Source organism: Pangasianodon hypophthalmus, chromosome 29, assembly GCF_027358585.1.
Source record: "Pangasianodon hypophthalmus isolate fPanHyp1 chromosome 29, fPanHyp1.pri, whole genome shotgun sequence".
NCBI lineage: Eukaryota > Metazoa > Chordata > Actinopteri > Siluriformes > Pangasiidae > Pangasianodon > Pangasianodon hypophthalmus.
The window spans coordinates 13,447,392-13,466,228 of NC_069738.1; the positions used below are offsets into that span (position 1 = coordinate 13,447,392).

General features: G+C 42.3%; 1 protein-coding gene across 2 annotated transcripts in view; it reads right to left on the bottom strand.

Annotated features, from left to right (window-relative positions):
• Positions 1-18,837, bottom strand: part of ash1l (ash1 (absent, small, or homeotic)-like (Drosophila)) — a 40,916-nt gene that overhangs the window by 4,854 nt on the left and 17,225 nt on the right. The window contains exons 5-25 of one of the 2 annotated variants that reach the window (XM_026928441.3): positions 17,615-18,296; positions 17,273-17,446; positions 17,078-17,172; positions 16,462-16,535; positions 16,314-16,359; positions 16,078-16,186; positions 14,081-14,287; positions 10,594-10,740; positions 9,031-9,139; positions 7,505-7,666; positions 7,334-7,404; positions 7,071-7,240; positions 6,361-6,513; positions 4,995-5,049; positions 4,401-4,533; positions 3,623-3,871; positions 2,498-2,584; positions 2,308-2,398; positions 2,039-2,177; positions 1,011-1,183; positions 666-832 (exon numbers count right to left, since the gene is read on the bottom strand). In XM_026928441.3, the coding sequence (XP_026784242.3) occupies positions 666-832; positions 1,011-1,183; positions 2,039-2,177; positions 2,308-2,398; positions 2,498-2,584; positions 3,623-3,871; positions 4,401-4,533; positions 4,995-5,049; positions 6,361-6,513; positions 7,071-7,240; positions 7,334-7,404; positions 7,505-7,666; positions 9,031-9,139; positions 10,594-10,740; positions 14,081-14,287; positions 16,078-16,186; positions 16,314-16,359; positions 16,462-16,535; positions 17,078-17,172; positions 17,273-17,446; positions 17,615-18,296 (3,293 nt within the window). Of the gene's footprint in view, positions 1-665; positions 833-1,010; positions 1,184-2,038; positions 2,178-2,307; positions 2,399-2,497; positions 2,585-3,622; positions 3,872-4,400; positions 4,534-4,994; positions 5,050-6,360; positions 6,514-7,070; positions 7,241-7,333; positions 7,405-7,504; positions 7,667-9,030; positions 9,140-10,593; positions 10,741-14,038; positions 14,288-16,077; positions 16,187-16,313; positions 16,360-16,461; positions 16,536-17,077; positions 17,173-17,272; positions 17,447-17,614; positions 18,297-18,837 lie in introns of both variants that reach the window. The other variant, XM_026928439.3, reaches the window with a different exon arrangement.

Consider the following 18,837-nt stretch of genomic DNA (forward strand, 5'->3'; position numbering starts at 1 on the left):
AATTGGTCATCTTGGGACGCGTAACGTGAAAAGTTCGGGCAGTGTCAGGAAATTTTGACTAAAATCTCAAAGTGTGAGCTCTGCTACAGCACTCCTCTAAAATCTAAAATCCACCAATAGGAGGACGGCACAGGACACAAAGCTAACGCTGCAGCTACAAATACTGTAGTGGTGATGATAAACGTAAAGATAAAAGACGAGCGGTTTGCTGAATCGCGGCAGCAGAGAGAACGACTCCATAACGTGTCTCAGCACAGGACAGGACTGAAAGGGATGAAAGAAATAGAGGATGAATTACAGCTTCCTGGTGTGTAGTTAGCTAATTAAACTTGCAAACGCTCTGTTCATCGTGTTTATTTACTATAATGACAACATGGAAATTATTCCATGCTTTCCAGTCCAGAGTGTAGTCGTTTTATTTAATCGCAGGTTCACAGGATCGTAGGATCGTAATAATGGCACAGTCTGTTATCGAATTTTTTTGGGATCATCTCGTACAGTGTGACAAGTAACAATCGTAAAAGACCGCTGGAGATGCACAGTGAAAAACCTGCTTTAGACCAGGCATTAAAATCACAAATATACTGATTACTACTTTAGCTGTAAACACTACACAGGACATCACGTCACGTAACTAAACTAAAGACGGACAGACAGAAACTTACTGAGAAGTCCCTTTTGGGTGTGAGTCTCTTGGGGAAGTGGTTGAAGGCGTAGGACTTGGTGCACACTGGGTAGCGGTTGCGGTGGATTTTGTAAAAAAGATGAGCAGATTTGTCTAACCGGTAGTCGCAGATGTACACGTCCTGCTCCTTCACGCCTTTCGGCCGACCTGCCACCATGGAGGAGGAAGAGGAGGAGAGAGAGGGAGAGAGAGAGAGAGAGAGAGAGAGAGAGAGAGTGTTTGACTGTGTGTGTAGGTCAGAGTGTGTATGAATACGAGTGTGAAAGGACCTCCATTGTGTGTCTGATGTCCTGAGGTGTGTTTTAGCACAGGAAGCATGTCTCACCCTTGCAGTAGGTGTAAAGGTCCAGGACGCAGCACGTTCCCACCACTGCCTCCAGAGGGATGATCTCATAGAGCGGCACTCGAAACAGCTCGTTATGGTAGAAGCGGCGCGAGGGCGAGTGGTGGGTCTCATGAGGTCGGAAATAGTGATGACCAAAAGCAAACCGCTCGCCCCTAGCGGAAAAACAGAGGTGTTTAAAACACTGCATTTACAGAGAAAAGGTTTGTTGCGATCTAACAGCATTGTTTTTATATTAGGGCGGAGTTATACGTCAGGAGAGTTTACTGAATTACAGCGTAGAAGAGCGAAAAACAACGCTTCACTGTACGAATAATAAACAGAAGATAACACGGACATAACTTTCTTTTGGAAAGTGCTCCAGGGGAAAGACACCTTACGTGATTAATTATAAACTAAAAGTGTATTCAGCAGCATGAGCAGCTTTCGTATCGCAGCACTCCAGTTAAACTAGTGTTTTAATCCACATTTTATCAATCACTGATTTACTGGGAGTCTTTTAGAAGAAAGAAAAAGTAAAATGTGCAGTCCTGAGGGATTCAACTGGCCATTGTAATGAACTACATCCATTATAAAGCCTGTATATTTTATATAATATATTTAAATTAACATAATATCATGATTGCAGTTTTCTGTAAATAAATAAACACTATGATACGATACAGTAATGTGATCATATCATGGAACAACTCTTCACCAACCAGACGGCGATCGCCTGACGCACAAGCACCGCAGACGCACGACGCGTAGCACATTAGCTAGCACATCTGACCACTAGCACATCTCCGTGTGCCACGTTTACCCATGATCCCCCTCTATGCATTGCGAATACACGCTAATGCAGTAGTATAAACCCGGCTTTAATTTGCACAAATGCTCTCCAAAAATGCAGCCTCCTTGCGAATGGAACAGAGGGGATGGATGCACGATTATAATATGGTTCATGCTGTTCATCGCTGTATATCGTATTAAAAATGATCAGCACATGCCTAGAAAATAAAAGAGCTCACTTTTCATTTTTCCAAAGTTTCTCAATGCGGAAGATGTCCAGTTTGTCTCTGTTGACATGGGACAAGAGGCGATAGGACTGGCGCAGTGGCTGGCCCTCCGGAGTGCGCCTGCTATCCCTCATCAGGTACACACAGTCACCTGAAAACACACACACAGCATGTAAGAAATCTATAGTACAATATCAAGTTAAAGCTTCACCCAGTTAGATATCCGTTAGGAATCACTGGCACATCCAACATTCTTCACAAACACACACACACACACATACCCTGGTGTAGCAGCAGCTCGTCCCGGAGAAGGCAGATATAGTAGATGGAACCTGACTGCGCGTAACTGGGCTGAGGCACCATAGGGACCTCCTATTGGTTAGAAAAAATAAAATAAGAGCAGGAAGTCAAACATTGTCAAAGTTTTCACCAATTTAAAAGCAGCAGGGAGTTTAAAAAAAGGTGACGTACTCTGTCTACTGGGCGAGGGTCACACTGCTCACAAAGATAATGCTCCACCTCAGCCTCCAAACGCATGCAGTCACAGTGCTGCCAGACCTGAGAGAGAGAGAGAGAGAGAGAGAGAGAGAAAGGGAGGAAGGAAGAGAGGGAGACAGAGAGAGAGAGGGGGAGGGAGAGAGGGAGAGAGTGATTGTGTGTGAAAGAGAGGGTGAGTGAGAGAAAGAGAGAAAGAGGGAGAGAGAGAGAGAGAGAGAGAGGGAGTGTGTGTGTGTGTGTGTGTGAGAGAGAGAGTGAGAGAGAGGGAGTGTGTGTGTGTGAGAGAGAGAGGGTGAGGGTGAGAGAGAGAGAGAGAGAGAGAGAGAGAGATTGTGTGTTAGTGAAAGAAACGGTGAGAGAGAGGGGGAGTGAGAGAAAGAGAAAGAGAGTGATTGTGTGTGAGAGAGAGGGTGAGTGAGAGAAAGAGAGAAAGAGGGAGAGAGAGAGAGAGAGAGGGTTAGTGAAAAAAAGGGAGAGAGAGAGGGGGGGAGAGAGAAAGGGAGAGAGAGAGGGAGAGAGAAGGGGGGAGTGAGAGAAAGGGTGAGAGAGACAGACAAAAGCAGGTTTAATGTCTCTTTAGCCACACTTTTGCATAATTTTAAGTGGGAATCATAACATAAGCTTTTCTGAAAACGTCCCTATACAACTGTCAGTCCCCTCAATGCTTCACGTTCCTTCAACACTTCAACCCTAGAGAATCACTTTCGTATTCCTTCACGGACTTCGTAATGTCTGACTTTGCGGTTTCATAATTCAGGTCGACTCACATTTTCGATCGTTGCCCAGTTATTCTCTTCCATTACAAGGGACACTGATGGAAATCGAATAATCAACAGTGACTCTCAAAGCATGTGAACGTCACACAGCAGCTGCTGATCATGCTGTTCTATACAATATATAAAAATAATAATAAAAAAAATTGCCTTAACTTCAGCAGAGGAAATAAAATAGCAGCAGAAGTAACCTCTTTGAACAAACACCGGAGACAATAACTACAAAATCCAGATCCTTTAGAACTCGTTAATTGGGTAGGGCCTAAGTCTCAGGTACTTATTACCATCATCTCGCCCTGGCGGAATAAAAGCTTGCTGTATGTACCATGCATTTCTCGCACTGGATCATCAGGCCCTCGTCCTTGTACATGCCGCAGATGCAGCGGATGATGTCATCATCTTTGTTGACGTGGTGAGCGTGGTCGCGGTCCATCGAATCGGAGCTGTCCGCTTCACTGACCGTCTCGCCGACGATCTCGTCGATCTGCACCGCGGCCTCGTGTCTCGCGCCGTAGTACGCCTTACGCAGCCGGCACACGTCCCGGCCCACCGAAGACTTCCGTCCGTAGTATTTCTTTAGAAGACAGAGCAGAAGGTGAGGCAGGAAGTCTGACAGTGATGTAACAGTACCAAATTGAACCGCAATGCTCTGGGTCCAGCTGTAGCATTTTATTCTGAGTGTCTCTTCAGCGGTAAACAGCTGGCAATGCTGTAGCGTAAATACTGACTTGAACTTTGCCCTGGAACTGAGTGTGGTAGCCAAAAATAAAGGCATCTTAAAAAGGTTAAAAAGTTAGAAACATTCCTCTATCTGGGCAAAGATTCAGCGTTTTTGTTTTTTCTCTTTTTTTTTTCCTCCCCTGAGTTGGACTCAGGCCGTTAAATTCCACAGCAGTCTGCCTTGTTTTTACTTACAGCTGGAATGTAGATTAAAGCCAACTTAACTGGGAATTTCAATCTTGTACCGTTTACGCTATTACTCCACAGACGTGTGTGTTGTAAATAGTCTTAGGCTCTATAGCAGGCTCGCTGGTGATGTTTTTTAAAGCACTAAGGAATATGTCTAAGCTGGATACGAAGGCGGCTTGTGCAGTTGGACTGACCTCGGCGTTGCGGAACACCTTGAGCATGTCTGTGTCAAAGGCCTCCACTGTTTTGTAATGTCCGGTGAGGATCTGCTTTTCTATGGTACTGAGGTCCAGAGGATCTGACACCTTCTCATAGTACTGCATGTTCCTGTGTATACACACACACACACACACACACACACACACACACACACACGCACCAAAACGAGTCACCAAAATGGCCACAACCTCTTTCCCAAAACGTTACTCTGAAAAGACTATTTAAGCACTGGATATGAGACTGATTTATCTACTGCATTAAATCTGTTACTGGACTCAGCATTAAACCTAAACAACCCTTAAGGATGTACTTATATACAATATACTAAGCTGGCAGTGTATCCGGTGCCCCTACTCAAGTTTTTAATGCCACACACCCACCGATACACTTTGTAGACTAACACAATCATCATCGCACAGCCAGGCTACAACAAAATTAACACTACTGCTGTTGCCTCAGTGTTTAGATATTTAATTTTTTTAAAGTGAACATTAAGAATTACATCTCGTCACTCTGGCTTTGTGAAAATATCTGGAAAATATGGTTACTTATCGAATATGTGTTCTTACCTCTTTTTTGAAGGTAAGTTAAGCAGGGGAGCTGCAAGAGTTTGGCCTGAGGAATCTGCAGAGAGAGAGAGAGAGAGAGAGAGAGAGAGAAAGAGAGAGAGAAATAGTAAATGGGTTTCTCAGGTGTGTTACAGGTACTAAGAGGGTGTAGGATAATATATTCGATACTTTTATATCATGAAAATAAAAGAAATGTTCAGATGAACCTGTATGAAACTTCTGTTCTCCAGCCTGCTGCACATCTAACTGAGCTTAACCCTGTGAGAAACTCTTTAATATGAAACTTGCCTAGATGTCTGAAGCCAGACAATTCCAAGTCTTACTCCTGGCTCAAAGAGAACATATAAAAAGTGTTCGTAAACAAAAAGAGATGCGCATGCACCCTGGTTGCAAAAAGACCAGTGGAGCCTAACAACCTGATGCTTGGTTTGATCTCCTGAAGAATCTATCAAGAATTTTATTTAGGAATCAAACTGACATTAATTCAATGTTATGCACTAATTATGGATTACTAAAAAAGACAGGAAGTGCTGCTTGATCCTGAGCAGTGGCCTAGTCTGCAATGGCAGGACAAATACACACACATCTCATAGAAACACTGAACGTTTGTACTAAAGAGAATCTGAAGGCATACAAGTCTCCTGATGCTTACGCTGTTGTTGCGTTCAAGACTTTAACGGTTGCACATCGGGGACGTCGTCGTGGCACCGAGAGCCGAGCTGCCGCTCAGCCAGATGCCATAAACTCACTTCTAAGCTGAAAAGCTTAGCTAGCTAAACGTTTTGAAAACAAATTCTGGCTTGCTGCTAAAAGTCACTATAGTCTCTGGCTACGTTTCTGCGTCCAGGAGGCACGGCTGACATCACAGTGACGTCGATGCGTGTGTGTGTGTGTGTGTGTGTGTGGAGACAGTTTTTTTGTGTGTATTTCCATACACATTTATCAGCACATCATCTCTCTGGGACACAGAGACGGTACGTCACTAATTTACAAGCTTAACAAGATTAATCAGAGTACAATAGAGCCTCATGGAGCCTAGTGTATTTCTCAATAATTAACAGTTAAGGATTGTTACACACTGGCTTTACTCTTTTTAAGTACGATTCCGTGTGTGTGTGTGTGTGTGTGTGTGTGTGTGTGTGTGTGTGTGTGTGTACACATATATACGTGTTGGAGACAGCATGTGCACATGAGCCAAAGACAGATTGCTCATTAACACTGAGATAACACATTGGCTGGAGGTGTTGAGAGAGTGTGATGTAAAAGAAAAATACTCACACAAATTCCTGCTTATGTCTTAACTTTTACTGGTGTGTGTCGGGGTGTGTGTGTGTGTGTGTGTGAGTGTGTGTGAGTGTGTACTGACCCTTGTAGCTGGTGATCATGTCACAGATCTCTTTGAAGATGTGCGCGAGACGAGCTGTGCGAGTGACTTCGGTGTTTTCCTCAGCAGCGGCGAGTCTGCGTGTGCGCACCGAACGAGAGGTCTGTAATGCTGAGAACTGCGTCAGGAACACGTCTGCAACACACACGCACACACACGCACACACACACGCGCACGCACACACACACGCGCACGCACACACACACGCGCACGCACACACACACACACACACAGGGAGATAATTTAGTACATACAATAAAATATACAATTAAAAAATAAAGCAGGCCAAGTTAAGACACAGTACCACTTAACACATTCAGTTAACACACTACCACATAAACACGTTCAGTTAACACACTACCATGGAAACACACTACCAAGTAAACATGTTCAGTTAACACACTACCACGTAAACATGTTCAGTAAACACACTACCACATAAACATGTTCAGTTAACACACTACCACGGAAACACACTACCAAGTAAACATGTTCAGTTAACACACTACCACATAAACACACTACCAAGTAAACACACTACCACGTAAACACGTTCACTTAACACACTACCACGTAAACATGTTCAGTTAACACACTACCACGTAAACACGTTCAGCAGTACCATCTGTAATAAACCTGACTTTAGACTGCAGATGACCCGCGTGTGTACACACACACACACACACACACACCTGATTTGATGTTGCCGTCGTCACGGATGACACCTCCCCACCGGGCGTACTGCGACAGGCTGCTGTCCTTCTCTCGCTCCCTCTCTCCCTCTCTCTTCAGCAGCTCCCGTTTGTCCCTCATCTTCTCCCAGTTGCGCACCAGGAACACTCGGTGCTTCAGGACAAAGTTCCTGCAATCAGTAAGACTTCTTCAGTATGCTGGGAAACGGAGCTGAATTCAAACGTATTTCGATTCGTCACTGAAAAGATATCGGATATTCTACCTCTCTCTGTTAGACATCGGCTTCATCAGAAGGTGCTGGAAAAACTTGCTGCTGTCGCTGGACTCCTCCTCCTGGGGACAAAAACGTGTCGGAAATACGTGTTATTATTAAGAAGAGGGAAAACAGTTCCACCGCTGAATCACGAATGTTTATTACTCCACACCCTCTCACCCGTTTTTTAAGATGGTGCTTTGATTTGCGCTTCTCTTTCAGCCTCCCGAGCCTTCGTGCCCCGCCTCCTGATCCTCCCGCTTTGCCAGGAAGGCCGTTGATTCGCTGACTCTTTCCTCCGATGATGCCACGGCAGCCTTCCGAGCCACACATACACGCTTGCTGTACAGGAATAAAGACAACGCGATGTCTTTCTAACCATGAATAATTAGAATAATAATGAAAAGGACTGAGTTCAAGGACTCTTATGGAGTAACACATTAAAGAACAAGCTTAAGATTATAAGGTTCTCTCTGGATAAAGAATTTAATTTAATGTAATATTATAAATATGGTTCCAACTCATTATTTTACATTTCCACCTTTCATTAGTATTATAGTGTTCAGCCATTTTAAGAAGCCATTTTGAGACTGTATTTTTGAAAGCTTTCACACTTGTTTTTACGAGAGTACCTTATTTTTTTATTTACTTTGCACTGCTTATTGCAAACAGGTGTCACAAAACTTTATCACTTTCCTAGATACGCTTAATTTTTTTTCTATGCAAGTGTTCCAGCGTTTAAGGAGTGTCCGGATTCCTCTAGAAAAAAAAATCTTTCAGTTGCTAAGTTACCGTACCTTACCATTACCATAATTTTTATTTATTTTTTTAATCATATGCTTTTTAATTCCACCAATTCAACTACTGTACCATACACAGATGGATATTTATTGATATTTCTCTCACGCTTTCTCCTTACTAGCTGTGTTAGAATGTTGGTTAACCGATGCTTACGGGCCTAGCTATATAAACGCGCGGTAATTAACTAAACAATCGAGTTCTTAGCAAGCTAATTAAATCTTCGCTGGTGCGGTGCAAGCAGCTATAAAGCTTTTCGTCAATAAATACAGCCAAGACCCAACTACTTTTACAGGCAATTTGAATGACATGGCACGATAACCGACCACAGACAAACATCTAAGATTATCCTGTTTACTCGCTGTTAACTTTTAAAGATGGGAATTTTGTGAACTGTTTGAATCTCTTGAGTGTATATTTCTCTGAAAAGCTGACTGGATCTGATTGCAACCTTGAACATTCTGAAGGTTGTGGCCAGAAAAGTGAACAAGACGTATCCAGTGTGCAGATCGTCTGAGGCTGAGTCGGGTCAGTGCCTCTGTAAACTCTCGAGCCATCTTAAGGTGATATTTAATGCTAACATTACTAAAATATTAGTGAAGATTTAGCTGTGCTAATGTAGTTCTTACGTAGCACATTGTAAGACCAATAGACACACTAGATTAAGAAAATAATGACTCGTAACCTTCTAACCTCATCTAGTAAACACCTAAAAGTTTCTGATGTAAGCCATAACCTTTAGTTTAGTCTACTGTTTGAAGAATAAAAACACACTGCGCTGGTGCCAGGATTATGATTGGTTGGCTGTTTTTTTTTTTTTTTTATTATATTATTTATTATATTAGACCAAAAATTAGACTGTGTGTGTGTCTGACATGTAGGAGATAAATGGCCGCTTGCATACACACCTGCTCTTCAGTGTTGAAGGAGTGAAAATTGTAGTCGTAAGTGAGCTCCGTCCCGCTGTCCATGTCTCTCAGAGCAAACAGTCCGATCCTGTACACCCCATTCACTGACCTGGAAATAACAGAACGAAATGAATATTATTTCATTTATATTTTTTAAACATCTGACTGCAAGAAGGATACACACACTGAGAAAATGTTATTAATTTAATGATCTATTCAATACAATTAAACGTTTATCTAATTGAACTTTAGCTAACAGTGTTGTTTTTTATATATATCTAAGTAACAAAATTAATAACTTTAACCTGAAAAAAAAAAAAACTTCTAATAATTTTAATAATAATAAAAAATAAACATTAAAGGCTCACCACAAAATTTTAGCACTAAATATACAGCCTGTAAATGCTTAAAAAGAAGTTAGAAAAACATTTGATGCCTGAGATATCTCAGAAAAGTGCATTCTGACAGAGTTAGTGTTATCACTCATATAAATAATTTTAGCTGGCTAGCTCGCTGCTACGCGACTCGCTGTCGTTGCTGTGCTGCAATTTCAGTCCACCCTGTAACTGTAAAAGTGCAGTAAAGTAGCTTTTTATGAGCTTTGCGTGCTCTGACAGAGTAAACAAAAGGCACATTTCGAGGAGGCGTGCTTTTTTTTTTTTTCACTTCGCACATCGAACATTACAACTTGCAAATTAGCGCTTACAAGGAACCACAAACACAGTATATTTTCAGCTTTGAAAGCACTCTTCTGTGACGAAAACAAAAGTCAGGAGTGGCGCTTTTTACAACCAGCCTGCCTTGTGGCAGTTTCCCCACAGGCCTAGTAGGACGTTTTAAACTGTACGCTCTACGCTGAAGTTGTAAAACTGGTAGAAACTCAAGCTCTACTACTCTAAAGTCCTGAAAGACACGATGGTTTGAAGTCACGGTCACACATGGCTTTGAGTATGTGAGAAAGCATGCATGAGTGAAGGAATGCGCATTTGTGGGTATGAGTGTCTAGTGGACAGCACAGCTGTGTCCTCCACCCTCTCTTGCTAAACAATCGCTCTTCCATGACAAGATGGATGACCCACCATCCCCTAGTCTGGAAGCACTCTTTCACTGCTGTGTGTGTGTGTGTGTGTGTGTGTGTGTGTGTGTGTGTGTGTGTGGGTATATCCTCTGGTACTAAGCAGATGTTGGCTCTGTAACCTAGATCTTGAGTATGTCCTGTTCCAGAGGATGTTTATGTTTGGCTAATCATGCCATTTATTATTATCAACATCTGTGAGCTTAATCTGCAGAAAACGTTTTGTCGTAATCACTAACTCTTCAGTCATTCGGTGTAACTACAGCTGAAGTAACAGACGCTGTGTAACCAAGAACGACCGGTTTACAGCATGCATTAACTGTCCACTCCAGTTTTATGGAACACATCAGTCCTCGATCCTGTTGCGTAAGGGCCTGCTGAACGCGCATGACGTCACCTCTGAATCACTGAACGCTATTAATTCTGACTGATGCAAATGTTCAAATGGAAATTCATAGTTATTGATTTGATTTGTTCACGTTTCTTACCATTTCTGCATCTCGCAGTTGGGCTCACAGCTGTGGTTGATGAAGCGCGCCTCGTTGCCCATGCGATAGCTGTCAATCACCATACCACTGTCCAGATTTAGACAGTACTGACCGCTGTGAGCGAAGTACTGCTCCATCATTCGACTCCTACAGACAGAGTAATTTAGTTAAAGATATAAACCATGGAAATCATTATTTGCTGTGGTGTATTGTGTACAATCGAGGAAACTACTGTAGCAAGTTCTAGAAAGGGGAGAAAAAGGAAAAAAAAAAAAAAGGCTAGGAGGAATGTCACGCCCTTCTGCTTTACCCGGCTGCTGAACGCCTTGATGTCATGGTTTATTAGCTACCCTGCTGATTTTTCAGCCTCTTGTAGAAGTTAGGGCGCTTGGACAAGCTGCTGGTTCTGCATGCTTTAGAGTGTAGAGATTTATAACAACTGTTCCACACAACACCTGTTTTTCTTGTGTCTGTTGGCTTCGTTAGCAAGGCAAGTTCAATATGTCCAAAGCTCACTCCTGGTTTGTCGAGTCAGACATTTCACCTTGGCAAGAGCACCGACAGGGTCTGGGACCTTCAGCTAGGCAACATTGTTTTTTTTTTTTTTTACATCTTTTTTTTTACATTTTTGTATTCATGTAACAAAAACTTCAGGCATATTCTTGGGGAGATCTTCATTTACGGTCCGAAACTGCAACTCACACCCCCAAATCCAGATTAATCTAAGATATACTATTGTTGAGAATTGTGATCCTCTACTTCGTATCAAAATCAAACAAAACTTTATCAAATCAAACAAGTTCTCGTCTGTGCAGAGGAAAGGGTCATCTTCAACAGCTGTCTGTTAGGAAACAATTAAATATCCACTGTGTCTGCAGGAACAAGATGTTACTATATCGATCCTTGACACTAGGGATGATGAAACAGTGATGTTTAACGTTTTGCAGATTTAAAAAAAACAAAAAAACAAAAAAAAAACATAATACAAGGTGTCCAAAAAGTCAGGAACCAATGAGAGTAAAACTACATACACTTAATTTTGTATTTATTATTTACTGCGTATGTGCTACATGGTCACCCTTATGCTCTACGCATTTTCTCAGCGTATCATTTTACGCATTTTCTCAGCCAGTGTATCATTTTTTTTTTGCGGATTTTGCTCAACATTTCGAATGGACATATTTGCTCAGCATATTCCCATTGGTTCCTGACTTTTCCGACTCCCTGTATCTTGTCAGCAGGAATTTTCTCCATAAAGCCAGGCTGAACAAAGTACAGTGTACAGATTGTGTTTACATCTGCCTCAGATGGATCTGATGGATACGTGTATCTTCTGGATCTGGCCTCACTGAGCTGATTACCTTCTGATTGCAACGTGTGCCCATGAAGTCAGGACATTTTGCTGGCATGGCTCAGTACAGTTCCAGAGACATGTAGAATCTACAGTGGATATAAAAACTCTACACACCCCTGTTAAAATGCCAGGTTTCTGGTGATGTAAAAAAATGAGACCAAGATAAATCATTTCAGAACTTTTTCCACCTTTAATGTGACCTATAACCTGTACAACTCATCCGAAAAACAAACTGAAATCTTTTAGAGGGGGCGAGTAAACATAAAAAAACAAAATAATGCGGTCACAGAAGCCTGGCATTTTAACAGGGGTGTGTAGACTTTTTATATCCACTGGCACACTTCAGCTATTCTGGCACGTCTTGGAGGTCCAACTCCATGCTAAAATACTTTACGTTGATTTTGTCACCACCTAGGACACCTTTTATTAACTGGAAACACAGCTTTAAACCTTGTTGTCTTCTGCAGAGGCCCCTGTGAGTGTCACGTATTTTGATTCTCCAGTGTTCACCTATTTTCTCCGCTAATTTGGTCTTGCTAAATTCCACCCACCAGCTAAGTCTTATCACATGAGGGTGTGTGATCAACCATGATCAACCAGGGAGGGTGGGGCAAGCCTGTGTTTTCTCCGAGTCATGTCAAACCAACGTCTGCATCCTTTAGAACTGGCAGCACAGCGCACTCTGCCCTATTCTGCATGCATGACGCCCATGATTGGCTAGTGTTGCTCTGACTTACAGGGAAGAGAGAACCTCCAACCCTGAGAGCAGGGCCAGTTTTGCAGATGGCTACGGCATCATCGGGATTCAAACTCGTGATCTCCCAGCGATAAGGCGTACGCTTTTCTCTTGCACCACTTGGGAGCCCTCCTGTGCTTTTAACACCGAACAGCCCTCTTTACTTGGCAAGAATCTAAGGGAGATGCTGGAGGACACTACCACATTCCCCTTAATCACTGACTATATGACAACCAGACGCGTTTGCAGAACTGTGTCTCGGACCAGGCAGTGAGCGTGCGAAGGCACTCCACAGGGGACAGTTCTGTCTCCTTTCTTTTTCAGATTTCAAGCACAATTTGGATTTGTGCCATCTGATCACACTGCCGTAGTGGAGCGTCAGTGCTGAGAAGAAGTCAGAATATAGGGCTGTGATTGACAGCTTCATTGAGTACTGTGGAATAAACGACATAAAGCACAATGTGGACAAGACAAAGGAGATGGTGATGGACTTCAGGAATACTAAGACCTCACTGACCCCTATCTCCTGGGAGACACTGTGGAGAAGACAGTATACAGTAAAGGACAGAGGAAAAACAACTACATTTTGAGGAAGCTCTGGTCCTTTAATATATGTAGCAAGATGATACACAGTGGCATGAAGGCAGGAAACTAATTAGGAAGACTACAGAGGTCCTTGGGACCAACCTGGACTCCTTGGAATTGACTGTTTAAGAGAGGATGCTAAACTGGCTAAACTGTTGCTCATGACGGACAATGTCTCTCACCTCCTCCATGAGTCAAACAGTGAAGCACTTTTAGCTCCAGACTGATCCAGAGACAGTGCAGCAAGGAGCAGAACAGGAGGCTTTTCATACCTTTTGTCAAGTAGATATAAGACCACTCACTGTGCAATAAAACCTTTGCTTCTGAAGATGTTTTTAGCAAAACACCTGTCAACCAAGCATAATATTAAGCCTCCAAAAATGCTGTCTTTGAATGCTTAACTCCTTCTCTCCCAGGCCCATCTACCACATCCACTGCAGGAAGGTCATAAAGTTTACTTGAGTACTATAATTATTACATAATTACATTACTGCTTAGTTAAATGGTTTGTAGATGTGAAGGACCAAACAAAGAACAGTATAAAAAAAATCCAAATGTTGAACTTATTTTATAAAGTTACTAAAGTTATAATCAGTACATTTAAAATGTAAAATAATCAATAAGTTTTTCTAAACCTTACAAGTTGTAATTATTAGATTCCAACCTTTCACTTATTTCACCCCCATTCTTCCCCATTTAGTCATTACACTGTTAATGAACAAAACAACAATTTTACACTGAACAGGGCCTAGAAGGCATCACTTTCTCACCCAAATGGTACTCTTGATCTCTGAAGCCAGTGTGTGGCTAACCTGAACTCCTGCTCGCTGACCACCTCTCCGAGGTACTCGATGATGAACTGGCCAGAACGCAGTGCCTCTTTAGTGCGGATGCCCCAGCCCTTTCCTTCTGTCCTGAAACGCTCCAGACACTGAACCCACTCATGCCTCTGGATTCGCTGATTATCACACTGCTCTCCACATGGGCAAGTGCTGGGGGAACACTCGGCAAAAATCATCCTGAGAGAGAGAGAGAGAGAGAGCACAGAAGAGGGGTATAAGAATACAATGTGGGGGGGAGAGAGAGAGAGAGAGAGAGAGAGCACAGAAGAGGGGTATAAGAATATAATGTGAGAGAGGGAGAGAGAGAGAGAGAGAAAGAGAGAGAGAGAGAGCACAGAAGGGGTATAAGAATATAATGTGGGAGAAGGAGAGAGAGAGAGAGAGAGAGAGAGAGAGAGAGAGAGCACAGAAGAGGGGTATAAGAATATAATGTGGGAGAAGGAGAGAGAGAGAAAGAGAGAGAGAGAGAGAGAGAAAGAGAGAGCACAGAAGAGGGGTATAAGAATACAATGTGGGAGAGAGAGAGAGAGAGAGAGAGAGACAGAGAGAGAGAGCACAGAAGAGGGGTATAAGAATATAATGTGGGAGAAGGAGAGAGAGAGAGAGAAAGAGAGAGAGAGAGAGCACAGAAGAGGGGTATAAGAATATAATGTGGGAGAGAGAGAGAGAGAGAGAGAGAGAGAGAGAGAGAGCACAGAAGAGGGGTATAAGAATATAATGTGGGAGAGGGAGAGAGAGAGAGAGAGAGAGAGAGAGAGAGAGACAGAGGGAAAGAACAGAGAGTGAGATAGAAGAATCATAATATAGCAAAATGCCCATGATCATATAATAATCTTTTTTTTTTTACATTCTATATTTAGGATTCAAGAACAACTTTTCTTTGGGGGCTACAAAAATATTATGTTTGCTAAACTGCAGCAGTGGGTGTCATGTCCGAGCAGTTTGTCCAGGGCAAGGACTGATTGTTAAGGGACACGAGGGAGTTCAATAGCACACTATAAGAGGGATTTTCCAAAAACAAACAGTTATATATACGTATATAAACTATGGCTGGGAGGTCAACATGCCTGGTGGTCCAAAGTGCACATTTTCAAAGTAAATCTCAGTGTAGCAGTGACACTAAAACACTAAAACACGCAGAGGATGAACACTATATACAGTCAGATCCACAAATATTTGTACATTAACAAAAAGTTATTGTTAGTTCAACTGTCTATGACAATATATTGGAGTTGACATTAAATAATTATTAAAATAATTCGTGCTCAAAGTGCCCAAATTCAAAGAAGTGGAATGTTCTGCAATAGCCAAGTCAATCACCTGACCTGTATCTAACTGAGCAGGCATTTCACTTGCTGAAAGCAAAACTGAACAAAAAGTGCCCCAAGAACAAACAGGAAGTGAAGACAGCTGCAGTAAAGACCTGGCAGCGCATCACCAGGGAAGAAACCCAGGGTCTGGTCATGTCTATGAGGTCCAGACTTCAGGCAGTTATTCACTTCATAGGATTTGCAACCAAGTATTAAAAATGAAAGTTTAAGTTTGATTGTTAGTTTGTTTGTTCAAATACTTTTGGTCGTTTAAAAGGGAGGGGGGTTTGGCAAATATAAAAAGTGCTATAACCGCAGTGCAGTTTCACATCATATTCATTATTTAATTTCAACTCCACTATACTGTGATAGACAGCTGAAATAACAATAACATTCTCAGTGTCCAAATATTTATGGACCTGATTGTACATGGTTAAAAATGGTTGAAAATAAAGGATTGTTTATTTCTTTATTTGACAGGGAAGGATATTCAATAAAATCTTACAACATTTCAACAACAACATCAACAACAAAAACTGTATAAAATCCTTCAATTTAATATTTGATCAAAATTTTTAAATATTTCCTATTGTGAGACATTTTGAATTATTTCCAGATAAGTCTTTTCTTTTGATTAAAAGCATCACATGTTATTACCTGTTAAGGCAGTCATCCAAGCAGCCCTTAGCACTTTGGTTCTCAGGGCACCTGCAGTTACAGGTCGTGGCTTCATAGCCTGAGAGCGGCTTTACGTCAACATATACATCTAAGGCAGAGAACACGAAGAGGTTATTGATTCACAAACCCGTAAAACACACCTTATGTACCAGAAAATGCGAGTGTGAATGCTTATGTGCAAGCTGATGTTCCTGTAGGCAAACTGTAGAGCTTACTGGATCTTATTTTCTTGTAGAGAGGGACATCCGGTCTCTTATACAGCTGAAATGAATAATATGCTGTTAACAGTCTGATAGACGATAATGGACGTAAGGTGATAAAGCGAGCTGTGTAAAATAAAGCAAAGTTTCACAGGCAAACTACCTGGTCATGTTTCCAAAGCCACAGGATGTCATAAGGCAACTGGAAATCTATGCGCTTCTGTCTCAAATACTTCCCTGGAGAGAAGAGGAGGTAAGGTAGTGGTTAATAATAGACAGGCTGAGGGGGGGGTTGATACACTGTACCACTCATTTAACTTTGCAGACTGTGGTTTTACACAAAAGTCAATGTTACTGAATACCTAGCCGATCCATTTATAACTCGATAGCCAGCGAATGAGTAACTAACAATCAGCACGAACAGTCAGTGATCTTCAAATTAATCAATGCTCTGCTCAGTGAGCAACAGGGATTTAAACAGAAGCAATGAGCATGACTTTAAATGGTTCAATGTCAGTATCACAGAGGATTGATGACACTTTTAATAGATCTTTTATTGTTTTTATCCTGAAAGTCAAAAACAAAAATAAACTGGATAATGGGATAAAAGTAGCTAGCAAGATCATAAGCAACAACCCAGATCTTTTAACATCTCTGAAGCTAGAGCTATAACAAGGCGCTGTTCAACACTGTAATCCTGTTTTATTGTTTTCTGTTTGTATTTTACTCTCTGTGTAAAGTAATAAATAAATCACTTGGCTGTTAATAAGTGGACTTACCAACATGAATAGGAGCAGGAAGCAGGCCATACTCATGTTCACCTGGAATATACTCCAACTTCTCCTTCTTTAGCTGTAGCAGCTGACCACGAGGACTGACGGTGAGACAGGAAGAGGGGGCGAGAATGGTGGGGTGTTAGACAGAGTTCTGTACCTAAACTAACCCATTCAGAAAGATTTCTGCACTAGACATACTCATCTGTCTTGTACACATCGGAATAAAGGCCAGCCTTCTGAAATTTCTTCTTGGGTGGCCTAGCAGCTTTTTTCTCCCGTTGGGTAGTCACTGATGTGGGTGGAGCTTGTACCATGGGGGCTGGACCTGTGCGTTCAGGGGAGGAGTGGCCATCAGATTTTCCTTCCACAGCACTAAAAGGTAAATACAATTACATTAAGTTAACCCAGGAGTATTTGCTTTGGTTGTAAAATTTGTTCAAATCATTATGCGACAGTTTTATCATAACTTAGACATAGCTGTAGTCGAAGTTAATAAAATGCATGAGCTTAGCTTTACATTAAATAAAAGAAAAGGCAGACCTTTGAAAGCTTTGCATCTCCTCATGTGCCAGCCATCCTTTCCCTCCTGCTGGTTGTGCCCGTGTCACCGCCTCCTCCTCTCTGGCCTCTGGCCTTGCTTCCTCTTCCTCTTCTTCCTCCCTCTCATGCACTGTCTCATCCTCATCCTCTCCGTTTTCATCCCTGTCCCTATCCCAGCGCTTCCTCTTCCGGCCCTTTCGTTTTTGCCTCTGTATAACAGACTCGATTGCATCTGTAACTGTGTCTTCCTCCCATTCTTTAGTATGCTTCTCGGGTTCGGGCTCCGGAGGTGGAGGTGACGTTGGAGGCAATGCTGATGGAGAGGGTAGCGGATTCTTGCGGGGCCGCCCCGGTCCCCTTTTCTTAACCATGTTATTTCCTGTGCGCGCCTGCCTCTGCAGCTTCTTGGCCCGGAGGATCTTGTTGACATGATGCAAGTTGTTCTTGGGAGGAGGTGGGGCTGAACGTTGGGAAGGACGGGAAGGGGAGGAGTCCAAGCAGCATGCAGGCTGTGAAGAGCGCGCAGACGGACTTCCTCCTGGCTGCTCCAGGCCACAGGTAGAGACGCAGGAGGACGAGTGGGAGACAGACAGAGGAGTATGGTGATGATGTCTGTGGGGAGGAGCCTCCGAAAAATCGGGTGCGCTGAATTGACTGTATCGTGTCTGTATACCACAGTTTCCTTTGAGAAGAGGAAGAGACAGATGGAAAGCAGTGAGAGGACATGACAAGATCATCATAAAAAGGTTTTTATATATATTTTGAATCTTTCCACAAAACAAACAAACCAACAAAAACGAACAGGCTATTTCTAGTGACATTTAATAAAATACTTCCTTATAGTACTGTTCTAATATACACATATAGCATTTCATACACATCTTATGTACTGTAATTCAAGAAATAGATCCCCAACTACTATTTAATTACAACTAAAAGCTATAAAAGAACCTATTTTCTGTCAGATCAGACCATGTTATAACTGATTGACAGTGACATCTCCAAGTGCAGAGTATGTACAGCTCTTATGTTTTTACCCAAGTCACAAGTCATGAACAGTGCACGGTGTATTCTGCACATATGAAAATAAAGGAAGACTGTGGTTTTGTGTGCGCTTGACTGTTACTTCCCCTCTCCCAGCTATTTTAGTTTAAAGAGCCACACTGAAGCAGCGCTAACTGCATTTGGTTTAAAATGGCTTAAAATGAGCTTTATTATCCTCT